Raw genomic sequence first — 17433 nt, forward strand, 5'->3', positions numbered from 1 at the left:
ATTGTGCGGTCGCGAAGTTGCGGGCCGGCTGCCTGCCGAAGCTGTTTTCTTTAGGGTCATGGATATCTAGGTACATGGTGATGGTGATGAAGTGCCCGCACTGATGAGCCAACATGTCGCTGCACGCGTTTACAGCATGTGAAGCATGTGAAGCAGGGCTCATCGAATTTTGCCAATTATTGGCAGTCACGCAGATTGACGGCCAGATCGGCACAACAGTACAGTCTGACTGGCGTGGTATGCTAGTGATCCGGAGAAACGGAGGGCATCACAGGATGCTATCCGTATTGGATCATGGTGCCGCCCACGGAATGCGTGTGGGCCCAGCCAAAGGCCAGCAATAAGCTGTTCGTCATATTCCAGTCCCCGCAGCGAAGGCACGCGAGGGGTAAGGCGACATCACCAACGCCCTGCTAGAGTCGCAGCTCATAAGAGTGCCGTTCGCCCATCTCGTGCTCTGCATTACAAACCTCCCTCTCCCAACCGCGTCGCCTCAATCTCGAACCTTGAACAGCCACGCGCAGCTCCACTTAAGCAGCTGTTTCCCGAACATTCACCAACTTCACTCCGGCCCCTGCGGCAATCAAGCGTACCGCCGACCCCTTTACCCGGAATTGAGACATATAACTGATCTGGACATCCGTCCGCCTCTGACCTGCGATCCTGCCAGACTACGCTTCTACGCTGGTGAAGCTCCTGAACTGTCCCCGTCGCGAAATTCCAGCGCGCCGAAGCCGAGCTCCTTTGCCCCGCCAGCCAGGCTAAATAATCCACATCGACCAGCCCAGACATGTCTGAAGGAGACGTCAAGCCGCCTGTCGTGGCCGAAGCCCATCAGGTAGACACATTCCACGTTCCCAAGGCGTTTTACGAGTGAGTCCCTCTGTTTGTTTGGTCATTGCATCATGCACCAAGACAATGACAGCTGCGGCGTCATCCAAGCTCCAGAGCTCGCGGGTGGGCGGGGTGACCCCGCGCCGCCGAGCGTTTGGCCGAGCACCAGATCGCGATCGCATGCAGACCAGAGCACGGCACGCAGCTAACACGCGCACAGCAAGCACCCGCACTCGAAACCGCATCTTGAGAACCTCGAAGAGTACCAGAAGCTGTACAAGGAGTCCATCACAGACCCAAAAGCTTTCTGGGGCCGACTCGCGCGCGAACTGCTCACGTGGGAGCGCGATTTCCAGACCGTGACCTCGGGTAGCTTCGAACACGGCGATGTCGCGTGGTTTCCCGAGGGCAGACTGAATGCCAGCTACAACTGCGTCGACCGTCATGCCTTCAAGGACCCCAACAAGCCTGCCATCATCTACGAGGCCGACGACGCGGGCGATGGCCGCATCATCACATACGGAGAACTCCTCCGCCAGGTCTCGAAGCTGGCCTACACACTCAAGGAGATGGGCGTAAGAAAGGGTGACACTGTCGCCCTGTACCTGCCCATGATTCCAGAGGCCGTCATCTCATTCTTGGCCTGCACACGTATCGGTGCCGTCCACTCAGTTGTCTTCGCGGGCTTCTCGTCTGATTCGCTACGCGACCGTATCATCGACGCCGAGTGCAAGGTCGTCATCACCACCGACGAGGGCAAGCGTGGCGGCAAGACCATCAGCACAAAGAAGATCGTCGACGATGCTCTCAAGCAGTGCCCCGGCATCAGCCACTGCCTGGTCTACAAGCGCACCGGTGCCGAGATCCCCTGGACCAAGGGACGCGACTGGTGGTGGCACGAGGAGGTGGAGAAATACCCCAACTACATTGCGCCAGAGTCAATGAACTCGGAAGACCCTCTGTTCTTGCTCTATACCTCAGGTTCCACCGGCAAGCCCAAGGGTGTCATGCACACAACCGGAGGCTACCTTCTCGGCGCAGCGGCAACGGGAAAGTACGTCTTCGACATCCACGACAACGACGTCTTCTTCTGCGGTGGCGATGTGGGCTGGATCACAGGACACACCTACGTCGTATACGCCCCTCTGCTGCTTGGTGTAGCTACCGTCGTCTTCGAAGGCACACCCGCCTACCCCAACTTCTCGCGCTACTGGGACATTGTCGACAAGTACAATGTCAGCCAGTTCTACGTCGCCCCCACTGCCCTGCGACTGCTCAAGCGTGCGGGTGACGAGCACGTCAAGCACCAGATGAAGAACCTCAGGATTCTCGGATCTGTTGGTGAGCCAATCGCCGCCGAGGTGTGGAAGTGGTACTTTGAGATTGTCGGAAAGGAGGAGGCCCACGTTGTTGATGTGAGTTGCGGCTGAGTACGCTTATAGAAATTATTGCTGACTGGGACAGACTTACTGGCAAACCGAGACTGGCTCCCACGTCATCTCGCCCATGGGTGGTATCACACCTACGAAGCCCGGATCTGCATCTTTGCCATTCTTCGGTATCGAGCCTGCGATTATTGACCCCGTATCTGGTGAGGAGATCCATGGCAACGATGTCGAGGGTGTACTGGCCTTCAAACAGCCGTGGCCCAGCATGGCCCGCACAGTCTGGGGAGCGCATAAGCGATACATGGACACATACTTGAACGTATACAAGGGCTACTACGTGAGTTTAGCAAAGCTGATTTTTGTCATGCAAATTCTAATAATATCTGCAGTTCACTGGAGATGGTGCCGGACGTGACCACGAGGGCTACTACTGGATCCGCGGACGTGTCGATGATGTTGTCAACGTCTCGGGACACAGGCTGTCTACCGCTGAGATTGAAGCCGCGCTTATTGAGCACCGTAAGTTATGTCCGAAAGTCCGATATGCAAGTTGCTGACGGTTGCGCAGACCAGGTGGCTGAGGCTGCCGTGGTGGGTATCAATGACGAACTGACAGGCCAAGCTGTCAACGCTTTTGTAGCGCTGAAGGACGGCACAGAGTCAAGTGACCAGGTGAAGAAGGACTTGGTGATGCAAGTGCGCAAGTCGATTGGACCGTTTGCGGCACCAAAGGCGATTTTTGTGGTGCCGGATCTGCCAAAGACGCGATCCGGCAAGATCATGCGCCGTATCATGCGCAAGATCTTGGCGGGAGAGGAGGACCAGTTGGGCGACATCACAACAGTAAGTCTGAGTTTTGCCAATATTTTTCTCTTGTTGACGGCGATGACGCGTACTTGGTGGGATGATGTTTACTAACGCCTCCCGACAGCTTTCGGATCCGTCGGTAGTCGACAAGATCATCGATATCGTGCACCAGTCCAAGAAAAAATAAACGGCTCGACTTGGCTCGGGTAGATGCGTGGTTGCTATGGGAGGGAAGCATGCGAAGCTCTGTTAGTCTGGTGGGGGAGGGATTCCGTCGCGCTTGGAGGGAGACAAGCGCCGAGCAATGGCAGTCCTATAGTGAGACGCAGGCAGTATGCGCGCTGAGGCATGACCATGCTGTGTTTGTTTGGGCGGCCGCCGTGTGCGCCTCTATGTTTAGTACGAATATAGTACGAATATGCAGCCGCTAGGTTCACGTTGACTGGACTTTTGTGCTTCCGGCTGTTCCTGCGTGGAGCGACACGACAACAAACGCGCGAATAGCGGCGTGACGGCGTATACAGATACGAAGCAGAAGAGTCTACGGCGGAAAGGTGCAGGCAGAGTGGATAGTTTCATTCGTGTCGCGCCCAGACCCCCCTCGTTGTCCGCTTGTCGGCTGCCAAGACGGTGGCTGGCAGGGGCTGTCATGGCTGTGCAGAACGATTACGACTCTCCATTATCGCTCGCCATCGTTCACCCAGCGTATAGCCTTTCGCCTCTACTAGCGTTTCTTCTGTATACACGTACTTTGCCTACCCATGTCTCTCGTTGCGTCGTCGTAGCTTTCGCTTTTTACCACCCTCCCCTTATTCTCCTGAGCGGAGAAGCACCGCCACACGAGAATGCGCATCTTTGGGAGTCTCCGGGCGGCCATCACCATCGGCCTCGCCACCATAACAGCCGCCTCATCACACGCCCGCCCACCATTGCGAAGCATTGCGCTCGCCAAGAATGCCGATATCCTCACACAAACACACCGCGTGACCGCCGTCTCGTCGTTCGACCTCGCTTTCGATGTCTCCGGCAAGCGCATCCGCCTGAGCCTCGAGCCCAACCACGACCTCTTTGTAGAAGGCGGCCGTATAACACACCTCAACTCCGATGGATCGATAGCACGGGAAGAACCGATTGAGCGATTGCGGCACAAACTCTACAAAGGCACAGCATGGTTGAAGAGGGGGAACCGCTGGGACAAGGTCGGCTGGGCCCGGATAGGGATACGCAAGGACGGGCTGGAACCGCTATTCGAGGGCACCTTCACCGTAGACCACGACCACCACCATGTCAAGACGGCGACAAACTACAAGACGGTGCGGAAAGCCGACGACCCGGACGTTGACCTGCGCGACAAGGAATACATGGTTGTTTACCGCGATTCGGACATGAAGAAGTCCGCCGAAAACGACGAGGAGCGCATGGAATTGAAGAAGCGGGCAGACAGCGTCAAATGCCCGTCAGACGAGCTGCTTTTCAACACACAGGCAGACCACCCGGTCTTTGCTAGTATGCGCGCCCGCGACGTCTCACCCGCCATGTCCCCATCACTCATAGGTGCCATGTTCAAGCGACAGGACGACCTCCAGCCCGGAGGCAACGGTGCAGGTGTCGACCTTTCTTCCACCATTGGCAGTACGGCCGGATGCCCCGGCACGCGCAAGGTCGCGCTCGTCGGTGTGGCCGCCGACTGCACCTATGTCCGCTCCTTCAACGGTGACAAGAACGCGACGCAGGAAAACATCATGGCCGCCATGAACTCGGCTTCTGAGCTGTTTGAGAGCACCTTCAACATCTCCCTCGGCCTGGCCAATCTGCTCATCACGGAACCCGAATGCCCGACACAGCAACAGCAGGCGACACCATGGAACCAAGACTGCAGCGGCAGCATTACTATTCAAGACCGTCTGAACCAGTTTTCCACATGGAGGGGCCAGCAGAACGATCAATACTCACACTGGACATTGCTATCTACCTGTAACACCGGATCCGCTGTTGGACTGGCTTGGCTTGGACAAGCCTGCACAACAGGCTCTCAGGACAACAGCGGAAACGCTGGCGAGACTGTCGCTGGTGCCAACGTTGTTATCAAAACTGAATCCGAGTGGCAGGTCATTGCTCACGAGACGGGACATACCTACGGTGCTGTGCACGACTGCACCTCACAATCCTGCGCAAACAGCGACCTGGTCAGCGCACAACAATGCTGCCCCCTCAGCCAAGGCAAATGCGACGCCGGAGGTGGCTTCATTATGAACCCTTCGACTTCTGACGGCATTTCCCGCTTTTCCGCTTGCTCTATTGGAAACATCTGCTCTGCGCTCGGACGTAACAGTGTCAAGTCTCAGTGTCTTACCAACAACCGCGATGTTACTCTTCTTACTGGCCAGACTTGCGGTAACGGTATCGTCGAAGGCGATGAGGAGTGCGACTGTGGTGGCGCGTCAGGCTGTGAGGGCAACAAATGCTGTAACCCCGAGACCTGCCGGTTCATCGGCAACGCTGTATGCGATGATTCCAACGAAGACTGCTGCCGCGACTGCGGTTTCGCTCCTGCCACCACCGTCTGCCGCGCTTCCGTCGGAGAGTGCGATCCACAAGAGACGTGCACTGGAAGTTCGCCATACTGCCCCGAGGACAAGACCAAGAAGGACGGCTCAGATTGTGGCGATGGTCTTAGCTGTGCTTCCGGACAGTGCACGAGCAGAGACATGCAGTGCAAGACCATCATGGGTAGCTACACAAAGGGCAACGACACCTACGCCTGCGACAACAGCAACTGCATGATCAGCTGCGCCAGCCCAGAATTCGGAGCAAGATGCTATGGAATTCAGCAAAACTTCCTCGATGGAACAAGTTGTACCGGTGGGGGTCAATGTAGTAACGTAAGTTCTCCTCGTTTACTCTCCTACCTCATTTCAAACACTAACACCTCACAGGGGGTATGCGAAGGCGGCTCCGTTGGCAAAGAAATCACCACCTGGATCCAACGCCACCTCCCACTCGTCATCGGCCTTGCAGCTGGAATCGGTGGCGCCATCCTCCTCTGCATCTTCTGCGGCTGCCTGCGCTCCTACCGCCGTCGCTCCAAACTCAAGAAATACGCCCAGGCTCCCCCACCCATGCCTTACCAATCCGGCGGTAGCTCAAGGAGGAATCGAAGCGGACCTATGGGCCCTCCTCCCATGGGCCAATATAACAACGGCTATCCTCCTCCGCAGGGACCGCCACCATCAAACGGTGCGTCGGGCCCGTGGCAACCGAATCCGCATGCGCCGAATGGGAATGTGCCCATGCCGCCGCCGGTGCATAGGAGTAGTGTGCGGTATGCTTGAGCATTCGTTTTGTTTTTTTGTTTGGAAGCCGTTTGATAAGGCTATATCACGGTCATTTACACCCCGGGCTTGGAAGCTGAGGGGATTTGGGCGAATTCTTGCATCGTTAGCGGCGTTTATTTATACTTTTGTTTCGTTTGTGTGATTCTTAGTGGTAAGGTGGTGGAAAGCCTGCCGTTTTTGCATTAGGGATGGGGGAAGGAGGGATTTATGGGTGGTGGGAGATGGTGTTGGTGTAGATGGAGTGGAAAGAAAGAATATATCCCTCTTTGTGTGCAAGTTTGTATTTCGTCTATCGCGTAGCAGTGTGTCCATGAGTTGTGCGACCGGAATTGAGCTTTTTTGCTCCTGCCTCAGGTAGCCGATGGGTCTAAGCGCGCATTGTTCTGTGCCTTCCCGCATCCATGCGACCTGGCACACCACACAATCAGGCACCCCGCAGCACGAAGGAACCATTTTTATGGGTTTGCAGGGTCAGTGTGGCTCTTGGTGGCAGCCTACAACCCAATAAAAATGAGTTCTTTCGTATAACTCATTTCCTCACGCTCAGCCACGCGGGAACGGCTTCTTCGCCAAAATTCTCTCGTCTATACTATAACGTCAACTGCTTCCGTGCATATCGTCATTACGAGGCACTCACTGTCGAGGTCAAACATCCACCGCATTGACGCGCTCAGATTGCATCGTCGCCAGATTCCGTGACTACATCAATCGCATGTGTGAATACCCTCATGTGACCAGAATGCCAAACGATTCTAGTTCAGGTGTGCTTGTCCTCCCGCCTCAGCGACAAGGCTGAACATGCACCGCCACTGTGGCAGGCTGCACCTTGGATAAGAGGGTCGAACGTACCTCCGCGTACTTACGACCTTAATCGCCACTTGTCTTCTCACAATCAACCCAATATGGACAAAGGACCTCGGGATGGCAAAGGCTTCAGTCCCATCGAACCTCACAGCTGCAAGCACTGCCGGCGGATCGTGCTCCGCAAGAAACATTTTCTGGACTTCGCCAATCCTATCAAACTACCACACACCAAGTCCGAGATACGAGAGGCCTTGGTAGATCAATGCATGCTCATAAGGCTCTTTGCTTCAAAGTCTGCGCCTGAGCTTTTCCTGTCCTGCTCTAGCTGCCCTGGATGTAAGAAAGCCCAACCTCGTCATCTGAACATACTAGCTATGCCCAAGTTACTCTCCGTTCGTGAGCATGTTTCGATGACCCTGGGAAGAAACGGTGCATCCTATACTTGTCCAAGCTTTAGTCACAACAGTTGGCGTGAGCAGACACACCTGGCTTCTCCTATGGTGATAGCGACTGGTGTGACAGGTATGTGATGTAGAAGAAACAGCGAGAAAACGTCCATCTGACTTGTTCTAGGAGAAGCTGCCACCGAAGTAGGCGAATTAATCGCGCATAGCCACAACGTATGGGTAGGATCGAAATCGAGTCTGGTCCAAATGTACCAATGGCTTACAGAATGTCACTCTTCTCATCCTCTCTGCCGACAAGATCACGATAACTTTGTGCCTCGAAGACTGCTGCACATCGAGCCCAGCAGCACGGAAAAAGATACGGTCCGTCTGGTAGAAGACTGGCAGGATCGACAGGTTGACTGGGTTGCTCTGAGCTACGTGTGGGGGGAAGGCACAAGTCTCAAGACTACTATGGACTCCATTGTCGACATGAAAGCAGGTATCGAAGTGGAGAAACTTCCACCAACAATCCAAGACGCCATCATAGTTTGTAGAGCCATGTCTCTGGACAAACTCTGGGTAGACTCACTTTGCATAATCCAAGACGACCCTAATGACCTGACGCGCGAATTGGCATCTATGCCCCAGATTTATCAAAGAGCTTGGGTCACAATCTCTGCATCGACTGCGCCGAGTGTTTCGGATGGATTCTTGCAACAAAGATGTTACTCTCACTGTGCAACTCCCTTATCACTGCCATACCTAGCGGATGATGGCGTAGGCACTGGAGAGATTATTTTCGTCCCCAAGAATACCAGCTGCTCAAATCAAGATGAGCCTATCAACGGACGTGCTTGGACCTATCAGGAACGGCGGTTGTCTCCCAGAGTTCTCGATTTTAGATGGAACAAAGTCGTTCTGTACTGCTGCACAGGAAAGCGATGCCAAGGCGATGGGTCAAGACTATGGACATCTGGGACAGAAGAGCCTACGCCAGAATACCGACTCTACCGACCGTGTTCAGGTCATGACAATCTACCACAATGGCATGCTATGGTAGACGGATACGTGGATCGAAAGCTCACATTCCCTTCCGATAAGCTGACGGCACTCTCAGCTCTTGCCGACGTGTACAGAAAACGTACGCGTTACACCTATGTCGCGGGCCTTTGGAAAGAATCTCTGATTACAGATCTCTGTTGGAGAAATGTATGGCGTATGGCGCCCATAAAAGATAAGCTACTTCCACGACCGACGGTATATCGTGCGCCATCCTGGTCTTGGGCTGCCATCGATGTACCCTCCCGTGAACAGGACCAAGACGGGTCCAGGAGCATCTACTCTATGAAGCTGGAGCTCGAATCCGAAGTCTACACAACAGCCGTAATAACCAATGTCGCCATCCGACAGTGGCCCCCAGGTACAACATATGGCAAAGTATATGCAGGGTCTTTAACGCTAGAGGCGCCCGTCTTACGTACGACGTGGTACTACAATCAGCTGTGGCTTGACTTCCCTTCGGACCCTCCGAGACGTGTAGTTGCTACTCGAGACGCTAGAGAAACCGGTTGGTATGACGGCGACGAAGACGCTAGCATCCCGGTCTTGGTAGTCTGGTTGGCGCGGGCGGCACAGCATGGAAAACAGGTATCCTATTATGGATTGCTACTCGTACAAGCTTCGGAAGGGATATATCGTCGAGTGGGGCTGTTTGAGGACCATGTTACGAGGAAGAAAGATGCTGACAGTGATCTTGTCTATGCTTACTTTCAGACACGGACAATCACCATCATATGAAGATCAGAAGTATCCTCACACTCTTGCTATTACCACCTGGGTTCGCATCATCACATATTGAGCGGTCATTGGCAGCGCAGAGAGTGCCAGATCTTTTGGCAACGATGCGAAGACTGAAATTCTGGAATAAGCGACACGATCCCGCGATGGCTGTTGATCTGATGTCCAGTAAGCGCGGATCAGCTGCGGTCAGAACCGCGAAGTTCCCGGCACGCCAGGCATCTAACCATGCCCTCTAAATTGACTTCGCGACCCGCGACCAATTCGCTGTCCATGCTATGGCAAGCTCCACGATCGGCAGCTATAGCTTTCATTCTGACGACTTTATAGGGTTGCGCACCGAGTTCCAATTCGAGAATGTCCTACGACGTGCCCCACCACAACTGCCGTGGACCCTGATTAGCAATGAAGTCATCGACGTGACATTTCTAATCACGACGCGTTTCTAGAAGATCAACATCAGACCTCTTTATGAAATTCGAAGTCTCGCAGAAATACTCACGCATACGACTACCAACATGTTAGCCCTCACCAGCGCGACAGGCAAGCTCGGCGGCGCCGTGCTGAACGCCATTCTCGACAACAAGCTCATTGACCCAAAGGAGCTTGTAGTATGCGTACGTCTCTCTCTTCCCATCTATCCCCTCCAATTACCAATCCTCGTAACTAACAACCCTCACAGACATCAAGTGACCCAAGTTCCGAGCGCTTCTCCTCCCTCCGCGCCCAATCCATCACCCTGCGGCAGGCCAACTTCGATGACCCCTCCTCCCTCGCTACCGCCTACAAAGGATGCTCATCCTTATTCCTCGTTTCCACGCCCCGCATAGAAATGGATTACAACAATGCGCCCCTCTGGCACGGCCGCGAGGCGCACCACCGCGCCGCCATCGACGCTGCCTTGCAAGCAGGCGTGCAGCACATCTACTACACCTCGCTCGCTTTCGCGAACCCCTCTAAAGCCGGTGTCATGCGGGCTCATATTCGTACGGAAAAATATCTCGCGGACTTGGCGAAAGAAGAAAAGTGCACATATACGGTGCTCAGGGAAGGATTGTATAACGAGAGTTGGCCGTTATATTTCGGATACTATTTTGGGCTAAAGGAGGAGACAAGGAAGGAGGTGATTGTCGCCGGGGACGGCAAGGTGAGTTGGACGAGTATACCTGATATGGCGTTTTCCACGGCGAAAGTACTCGCGGCGCCGCGCGAGCAATGGGCTGGAAAGACGTTTTATCTGTCGCAGAAGCAATCTCATTCGCTGAGTGATATTGCGCGCATTGTGAGTAAAGTACGAGGCGAGGAGGTTAAGCTCAAGGTTGTGAGTAGGAAGGAGTATGAGGATTACTATGTTAGCGAGAAGGGCATGGAGAGGCCGAGTGTGGAGTGGTGGAGCAGTACGTATGATGCGTTGAAAGAAGGGGAATGCGAGATTGATGATGGTACGTTGGAGGCGTTGCTGAAGGAGGCGGGGAGGACGCCGACGGGGTTGGAAGAGACGATTAAGGAGATGTTAACGTAGGGTTGTGGATAGTCGGGTAATATGTACTCATTCTTCGTCTTCATGATCGGTATCTACTCATACAGCATGTACATGCACCGTTCCCTGCCACTCTCAACCTCGTGCCTGACACCCATCTATCCCCTTATGTCCTACCTACTATATCTTCTATATCCTCACCCTTGCCGCACTCTCGTTCCTCTCAGCAATAACCCCGAATCCAAAGTCCTTCCTTCGCTTATTCCCCTTGCGATCACCATATTGCTCGTCAAACTTCTTGATCGCACTCAAACTGCTCATGTCTTCGCTGATACTGGCGCTGATTTCCTGCAGTGCCTTATCAAAGTGGCGCGAGTGTAGGGTCCGCTTTTCAGGGAATGTGTAGTCTTGGCCGCGGACAAGGTGTAGGGGTTTTGGTGGTGATGATGGCGAGGAGGAAGTTTGTTGGATTGGTGGAGAGGTTGTGGATGTGGATGTAGATGCGGTCGTAGATTCCGATAGATCCGAGTCAGAGGTAGATGTGAGCCTAGACTTAGACTCTGTAGAAGCCTTCGCAGCGGCAATGGCAGCTTGCTCATTCTCTTCCTTGACGCATGCGAGGGCGGCAGAAACGGCAACATTCTTGAGATCGCTTCCGCTGTAGAACGGCGTGCGCTTGGCGATGTCTGCTAGATCGACAGAGTCATCAAGCTGTTCGCCCTTGAGATGTATGCGTAGGATTTCTTTCCGGTCGGCCTGAGTAGGCAGATCTACCAACAATCGTCTGGGTAATCGGCGGATAACAGCGTCGTCGAGATCGAAAGGCCGGTTTGTAGCTACCATGACAAATACGGAAAGGTCATTGAGGCCGTCCCACTCTTTCAAGAATTGGTTGAGTATGTCGCGATGCGATGTTCGTTCGCGCATTGCGTCTCGGGACGCAAAGACTGCATCTGCCTCGTCGAGGAAGACGATGCATGGGGACAGTTTTCTCGCTAGGGAGAAGATGGCTGCCACATTCTTCTCACCCTCGCCCACATATTTGTCCATGATTTGGCTACCGGAAACTTCGAGCACCGTACTGCCACTCTCCTTCGCTACAGCCTTGGCCAGAAGCGTTTTTCCTGTGCCTGGAGGTCCGTACAATAAGGCACCAGATATCTTCTCCGTCGCTAGAATACCATAGCTGAACGCCTCAGGACGTAGTAGTGATAATGAGGTAATGGTTCGTATCGAGTCTACCGTTTCGGTGGGCACATGTACTTGGTCAAAGGTAGTTTTGATCTGATCCGGGTCTGCGATACCAGGCATGAGTCGCTTTTCGTGTTTGTTGGCTGTAGATGCTATGCGTTGCAAATTTCGTTGACGCTGCATGCTCTTCTCGTCTGGACGTTTCCTGCCCAGATCCGCCTCAAAGCCCCCTTCTTGATTACCAAAAGCGTTTTTGGAGCGTTTCGGGATCGCTGCCGCAGCCTTTTCGAAAGAGGTGTATTTAGCTGTATCACTCGCCTTTAGCAGGCCCATAGCAAGCGCAACATGTGCCCAGCTTACTTGCGCCGGCGCGTCCTCAGAGGCTGCTGCCTCGCTTGCTGGGCGTGTGATAAGCAGGCCGAGAGCTGTCAATGCCACCCTGTGTACCTCATCGTAACTCAACACACGGTTGAACTGTGATGAATGGAATATAGGCGCCCACTCGGCGAACCGGAAAGGACTTTGCTCCAAATTCGAGATATTGGCAGCCGCAGCTGGGTCTAATGAGCGAAGCATGTCTTGAATATGCCATAGATTGATGCGTCGGAATTTATCTTTTTCTGCTGTTGAAAGGTCAATCGACGACACAGAGTTGCTACCCAACGATGCGAGAGCTTCGTCGAAGTTTGGTGTACTACTGCTACCAGAGTCTACTGCGACAACAATGGTCCTGAAGAAGCCGCTTTCGCCTTCGCTTTGAAGAGCACGAACTCCGCTAGTGTGTGTTAGCTTGGCCGTTTCTACGTTGTGGGTACTCCTTACCTGGCGGATAGTTCAGGCGTGAGGTCGCGTGAACAAGTGCTTCCCACAATCATGACGCTTTCTCCAGCATTGCGGCGCTTGCGAACAAGCTCTTCCAGCTTCTGAACGATGCGGCCACCATAATGCGTAGCATTTAGTTGTTTGAAGTCCGGGATGTAGATGACTTTAGACTTTGTCGGGGCGTTGAGGGTTCTCGCAGCTGAACCAACTTTAACAGTCATACTGATGTCTGTCTTTGCGGGAGACGGCAAGGCAGAGTTGAGTTCAAGCTCGGCACCTTCTTGCTTCAGAGAGTAGTCGAAAAAGGCGGGAGCTTTTAACGATGTTTGAGACTCTTCAGACGAGTGGGAAGAGTGTGACTTGTCGACGAAACCACGGCTTTGCTTCAGGTCACCCGCATCAATGAGTGCGTCTAAGAGAGTGGCTAACTTCAGATCCTCAAGCTGTACGTCCCCAGGATTCTGGCTGCGCCCAGACTCGTCGACTGTCGCATCAGCAGTCCCGAATTCGCCTGCTGAGAGGCCCATGCCCTTCAAGCTCTGCGTCATAGCGCGCAAGGCAGGTGAAAGAGAGCCTTTTAGAGAGATTATGGAGAGGGGTATAGCACGGGGGCGCATTGAATTGGGATCGGGCTGCTCCGTCGACGAGGGCTGATTCCAATCGGAGTCGTCCTGAGCGATAGAGTCTTCTATGTCCCTCATAAGATCGCCGAGGTCTGTGTTCATGCGATATGCTTCATAGCCCAGCGAGCGTATCGAACGTGGTGATGGCTCTGCTCCTTCGCCGAGGTAATCCCCGGCAAGGTGAGCAAGATCTTGAGCCTTCAGGACAACAACATCAGCTCCCATTTCAAGAGCAGTAGATGTTACGCATTCATCTATTAATGGCTCGTGTTCAGCCATGGGTGAGTGAAGGCTGAGGTTTGTCTTTGTGACGGGAAACGAGTCGCCAGCTGCCGGCTGTAACGAGGAAAGCGACGCAGCCATAGTCGCTCGAATCTCAGCAACAACCAAAGACGAGAGGCGTCTGGAGTTGCCCGCCTGCCGAGTCTTTGCGATTTCCCGTTTCCTCGCAACCATGCCCAATTTTACACTCTGTTTCTTCATGGCCTCAATCTTCTGGCGCGGATCCATATCTTTGTCGTTTTGGATCTTGCTCAGCTTAGACCAAGCGTCCATGAAAGCAGTGTCTTCGGTTATTGTGGATATGGGTACTTCGTCCGGGCGCCCTGCTTCGGTGCTGGCGACTGCTTCGTCATTCTGAAGTTGTGACTGGTGTGTCTCCGCGTGGTCGATCGGTGCAATCTGCTCTTCCAGATACTTCTCGACCTTGAGCTTCTCATGGTCGTCCAGGCGCCTGTTCCACAGACCACGCACTAGTCGCGACAGGATCTGGGTAGCGTCTGAATCGCGTGGAGCCGGTATGGTGCACGCGGCATGCTCTCCGGACTCAGTATGAGCAACTTCGACAGAGAGCACCGTGGGCGCATTGGCTACTCGTGGGTCTGCGACATATTGTTGGCGGCGTAGTACCCTCTTCTTCAGAAACCAGTCGGGTATGTGTACAGGCGGCAGTCCTTGCGTCTTCTTCCCCCGCTGTTGGCGTCGCAAGGCAGCCGAGTACCTGCGTGAGGTTTCCCGCGATCGCTGCAGCTTCTGTGCAAGAACCTCTGGGTCTTCTGATGCTACCGCACTGTCGGCTGGCTCCTCCACTGCTGCTGCTGCTGCTGCCTTCTCTCGGTCCGTCTTGCTGACGTCATCTTGGTCGGCGGGGGTGCTATTGGGCGCGGGCGGTGGGTTCGCGGCTTGGGCGAGGATGCGTGTGGTATGGAATGCTCGTAATCGTGGTGTCGAAGGGTAGCGGCGGCCGTGGATAAAGCGCGCTGGAGGTCGTTTCGTAGACACTCGCAGTGCGGACCGAATCACGTACATACGGACGTCGAAGGCGCTCCCAGAATTGGGGAGGAAGGGAGCCTACAGGAGTTGGCGTAGGCTGCGGAGGGGTTGAGGCGATGCGCGGCGCTGCGTCTGATGGCGATAACCATCGTCAACTTTCTTTGATATTCCCCCAACAAGGGTCCACCCAAGACGCGCCGGCTATTCCCGCCCTATGCCCATCTCCCTACCCCAACGCATCGCAATATATCTGATTGTGACGGCGATGCTAGTACTACCCCGTTTATCCTTGGTAGTGATTGATATCCTCCTTGATGTAGAGATAGGTCAGTCAACACAACATGCAGATTGGCAACCTATGACGTAGGCGATGCAGTCGGCATAAGCACATGAAAAGACATCGACTTGTAGGAGTTCGCATGTGCAAACGACGCAGCATGCTGCGTAGTCCCAGACTACATAGTTACTATGGGAGCTGCCGCCTTCTGGCCAAGCTAGCAGTATGTGCGCGGCAATGGAACGTTCTTATTGACCACAAAGTTTGGTAGACCACTCGGAGCCCTCCATGTCGACATCAAGGCTAGAAGAATACAATGACTCCAACTCCGATTATATGCAGCATTCCAAAACTGCTTGCTCATGCTGTTCAACGGTCCATAGAACTTGGATATCACAATGGAGCAAGTGGGTCAGGACTGCATGTCCGTCTGATGCGGCACTTACAGTCTATCAACGCGTTTGGGATGCTTTCGAATGGGACCTGACTCCGCTGCATCTCACCAACCGGAAGTCTCGAATCTTGAGCCTGCTAATACAGTTTGAAACTGGCAAGTGTTGGTCAGCCTAGGTGCCAGAGATGGGGCAAATCCCTCATAGGACATGACATAGGGCAGTACCACGGAACAGTAGCGAATGGAAAATTCAACAATGAGCAGAACCATAGTTCGCGCATGGTTTTGCCTACATAATTTCCGCGAGGGATAGGAGAGTGGAAAACCGACTTCTCACATACAGCTCTTGAATGGCAGGACGGTACTCGCTCTTCTCTACTCTCTTGATACACAGATACCTTTTGTTGCGATAGAAAAGATGAACGTCTCTGATGCTGAACAAGCTGGTAAGCTCGGCGCCTTCGATCATTTGCGCAGATGTGAGCTGACTTCGACATCAGTCGGCAGCGCCCGACCCTCGCTCTACGAGAAGTCGCACTCCAGACAATCCAGCATATCCACCCATCCAGATACCGAGAATCCCGGTGACCTTGTAACACGGACGCAACAGTGCCGAATTCTGGCCTCGACCTGTCTGATGGCTTTTACGTTAGTAGGCCTCAACCAGGCCTTTGGAGTGTTCCAAGCACACTACGGACGAAAAGCGTCTGCCATAGAAGGCGTCCTTCTTCAGATGGAGCTATCTCAACGCCCGTTGATCTCGGCGATAGGGTCGTTAGGAAATGGAGGGCTCTTCGCCGCCTTTGGAGTGCTCTATTACCCGCATCTTCCCCAATTAGGAGGCCATGTCAGATATCTGTGCGGACTAGGCACGGCTTTGATTGCGATCGGATTCGCAGCTGCTGCAGGAAGCCACAATGTGAGTAAAACTTCCCAACTGGTCTCGCGTCGGTCGCTTACTAGAACGCAGCTAGCAACACTTGTTGCGTGTCAGGGACTCCTGGTCGGCCTTGGAGCCGGCATTCACATCTATCTTCTTGGGCCCATATTACCGGAATACTTCTCACAGCGGAGCGGCCTCGCACAGGGTATCATGTTTGCATGCGCGGCTCTAGGGAGCACGGTATGGGTCTTCGCACTGACCGAGTCACTTGAGACCCTCGGTATCCGGTGGACATTAGGAATACTCTCCATGTTCAGCCTCGCAGTCCTGTCCATTTCTAGTGCGCTCGCCCTCCCACCCCGAAAGTTCGAAAGGCGGTCTACCGATATAGTCAGTTGGAAGGTCTTCAAGGATCCGCTTTTCGCTTCACTCGCAGTCGCAAACCTAGTACATCCGTTGACGATGGCAATACCCATGGTGTTTGGACCTGAGTTTGCCCAGTCTATAGGAACAGGTATCACCCATGGATCATATCTTTTGGCCATCAACACAGGAGTAGGGATCCCGGGAAGACTATGCACCGGCTGGCTGTCAGACAAGATTGGACACCTGAATATGCTCGTTGTTGCCACTGCGGTGTACGTTATCGCAACGTGGGCATTCTGGCTATCTGCCGCAATGACGAGCAACGTGGGACTCTACATCGGTATGAGTGTCTGCCACGGGCTGAGCAACGGCGTCTTTAACGTCGTCATCAACTCGGCACAGAAGATGCTGTTTGGCTCCGAGATGTACTATCCCAAAAGTGGTATGATGACCAGTATACGCGGAGTCGGTTTTGTCATCAGCGCACCGATAGCAGGTGCGTTGGTGTCGAGAGTCGCCGATATAGACTTGCAGGGCAGAGACTTTGTCAGGTTGATTGTTTATACCGGAACCTTGTTGACGATCTCGCTATTCTGTCTCCTGAACGTTCGATGGTTGGATGCGAAGAAGAACGGGTGGAAGCTGGTTCGTTAGTTTAAAAGTTGGGTATCGGTCGGACTTGGGAAGCAAATTGTTGGTGTGTCGGCGTGTTTATGTGAAGGATGTTAGTACAGTTGAATGGTGCGCGAAGCTTCTACTTGGTCTTTCGTC

At 53.8% G+C, this 17433-nt stretch overlaps 6 protein-coding genes across 6 annotated transcripts; 5 read left to right on the top strand and 1 right to left on the bottom strand.

Annotated features, from left to right (window-relative positions):
- Positions 1-790: 790 nt before the first annotated feature.
- BKA58DRAFT_469745 (uncharacterized protein) lies at positions 791-3470 on the top strand (the record flags this gene model as incomplete). Its single annotated transcript, XM_046175156.1, has 6 exons — positions 791-873; positions 1055-2249; positions 2299-2559; positions 2612-2741; positions 2791-3065; positions 3154-3470. 6 exons carry the CDS (start codon positions 791-793, stop codon positions 3214-3216), a joined length of 2007 nt encoding a protein of 668 aa, XP_046025616.1. The 3' UTR covers positions 3217-3470.
- Positions 3471-3627: 157 nt separating this feature from the next.
- Positions 3628-6421, top strand: BKA58DRAFT_183492 (ADAM 8 precursor). The gene is made up of 2 exons (XM_046165428.1): positions 3628-5911; positions 5966-6421. Exons 1-2 carry the CDS (start codon positions 3875-3877, stop codon positions 6359-6361), a joined length of 2433 nt encoding a protein of 810 aa, XP_046025617.1. The 5' UTR covers positions 3628-3874; the 3' UTR covers positions 6362-6421.
- Positions 6422-7266: 845 nt separating this feature from the next.
- On the top strand, positions 7267-9354 carry BKA58DRAFT_402262 (heterokaryon incompatibility protein-domain-containing protein; the record flags this gene model as incomplete). The annotated part of the gene is made up of 2 exons (XM_046171708.1): positions 7267-7690; positions 7742-9354. The coding sequence occupies 2 exons, from the start codon at positions 7267-7269 to the stop codon at positions 9352-9354; spliced, it is 2037 nt and encodes a 678-aa protein (XP_046025618.1).
- A 259-nt stretch (positions 9355-9613) lies between these two features.
- On the top strand, positions 9614-10950 carry BKA58DRAFT_183502 (uncharacterized protein). Its single transcript, XM_046165429.1, has 2 exons — positions 9614-9971; positions 10037-10950. Exons 1-2 carry the CDS (start codon positions 9873-9875, stop codon positions 10874-10876), a joined length of 939 nt encoding a protein of 312 aa, XP_046025619.1. The 5' UTR covers positions 9614-9872; the 3' UTR covers positions 10877-10950.
- BKA58DRAFT_469749 (uncharacterized protein) lies at positions 10888-14893 on the bottom strand. The gene is made up of 2 exons (XM_046175157.1): positions 12848-14893; positions 10888-12800 (listed from the first exon to the last, which is right to left on the bottom strand). The coding sequence occupies exons 1-2, from the start codon at positions 14776-14778 to the stop codon at positions 11024-11026; spliced, it is 3708 nt and encodes a 1235-aa protein (XP_046025620.1). The 5' UTR covers positions 14779-14893; the 3' UTR covers positions 10888-11023.
- Positions 14894-15831: 938 nt separating this feature from the next.
- Positions 15832-17316, top strand: BKA58DRAFT_402265 (major facilitator superfamily domain-containing protein; the record flags this gene model as incomplete). Its single annotated transcript, XM_046171709.1, has 3 exons — positions 15832-15859; positions 15914-16332; positions 16384-17316. 3 exons carry the CDS (start codon positions 15832-15834, stop codon positions 17314-17316), a joined length of 1380 nt encoding a protein of 459 aa, XP_046025621.1.
- Positions 17317-17433: the final 117 nt, after the last annotated feature.

This window comes from Alternaria rosae (assembly GCF_020736505.1).
Source record: "Alternaria rosae strain MPI-PUGE-AT-0040 chromosome Unknown BKA58scaffold_5, whole genome shotgun sequence".
NCBI lineage: Eukaryota > Fungi > Ascomycota > Dothideomycetes > Pleosporales > Pleosporaceae > Alternaria > Alternaria rosae.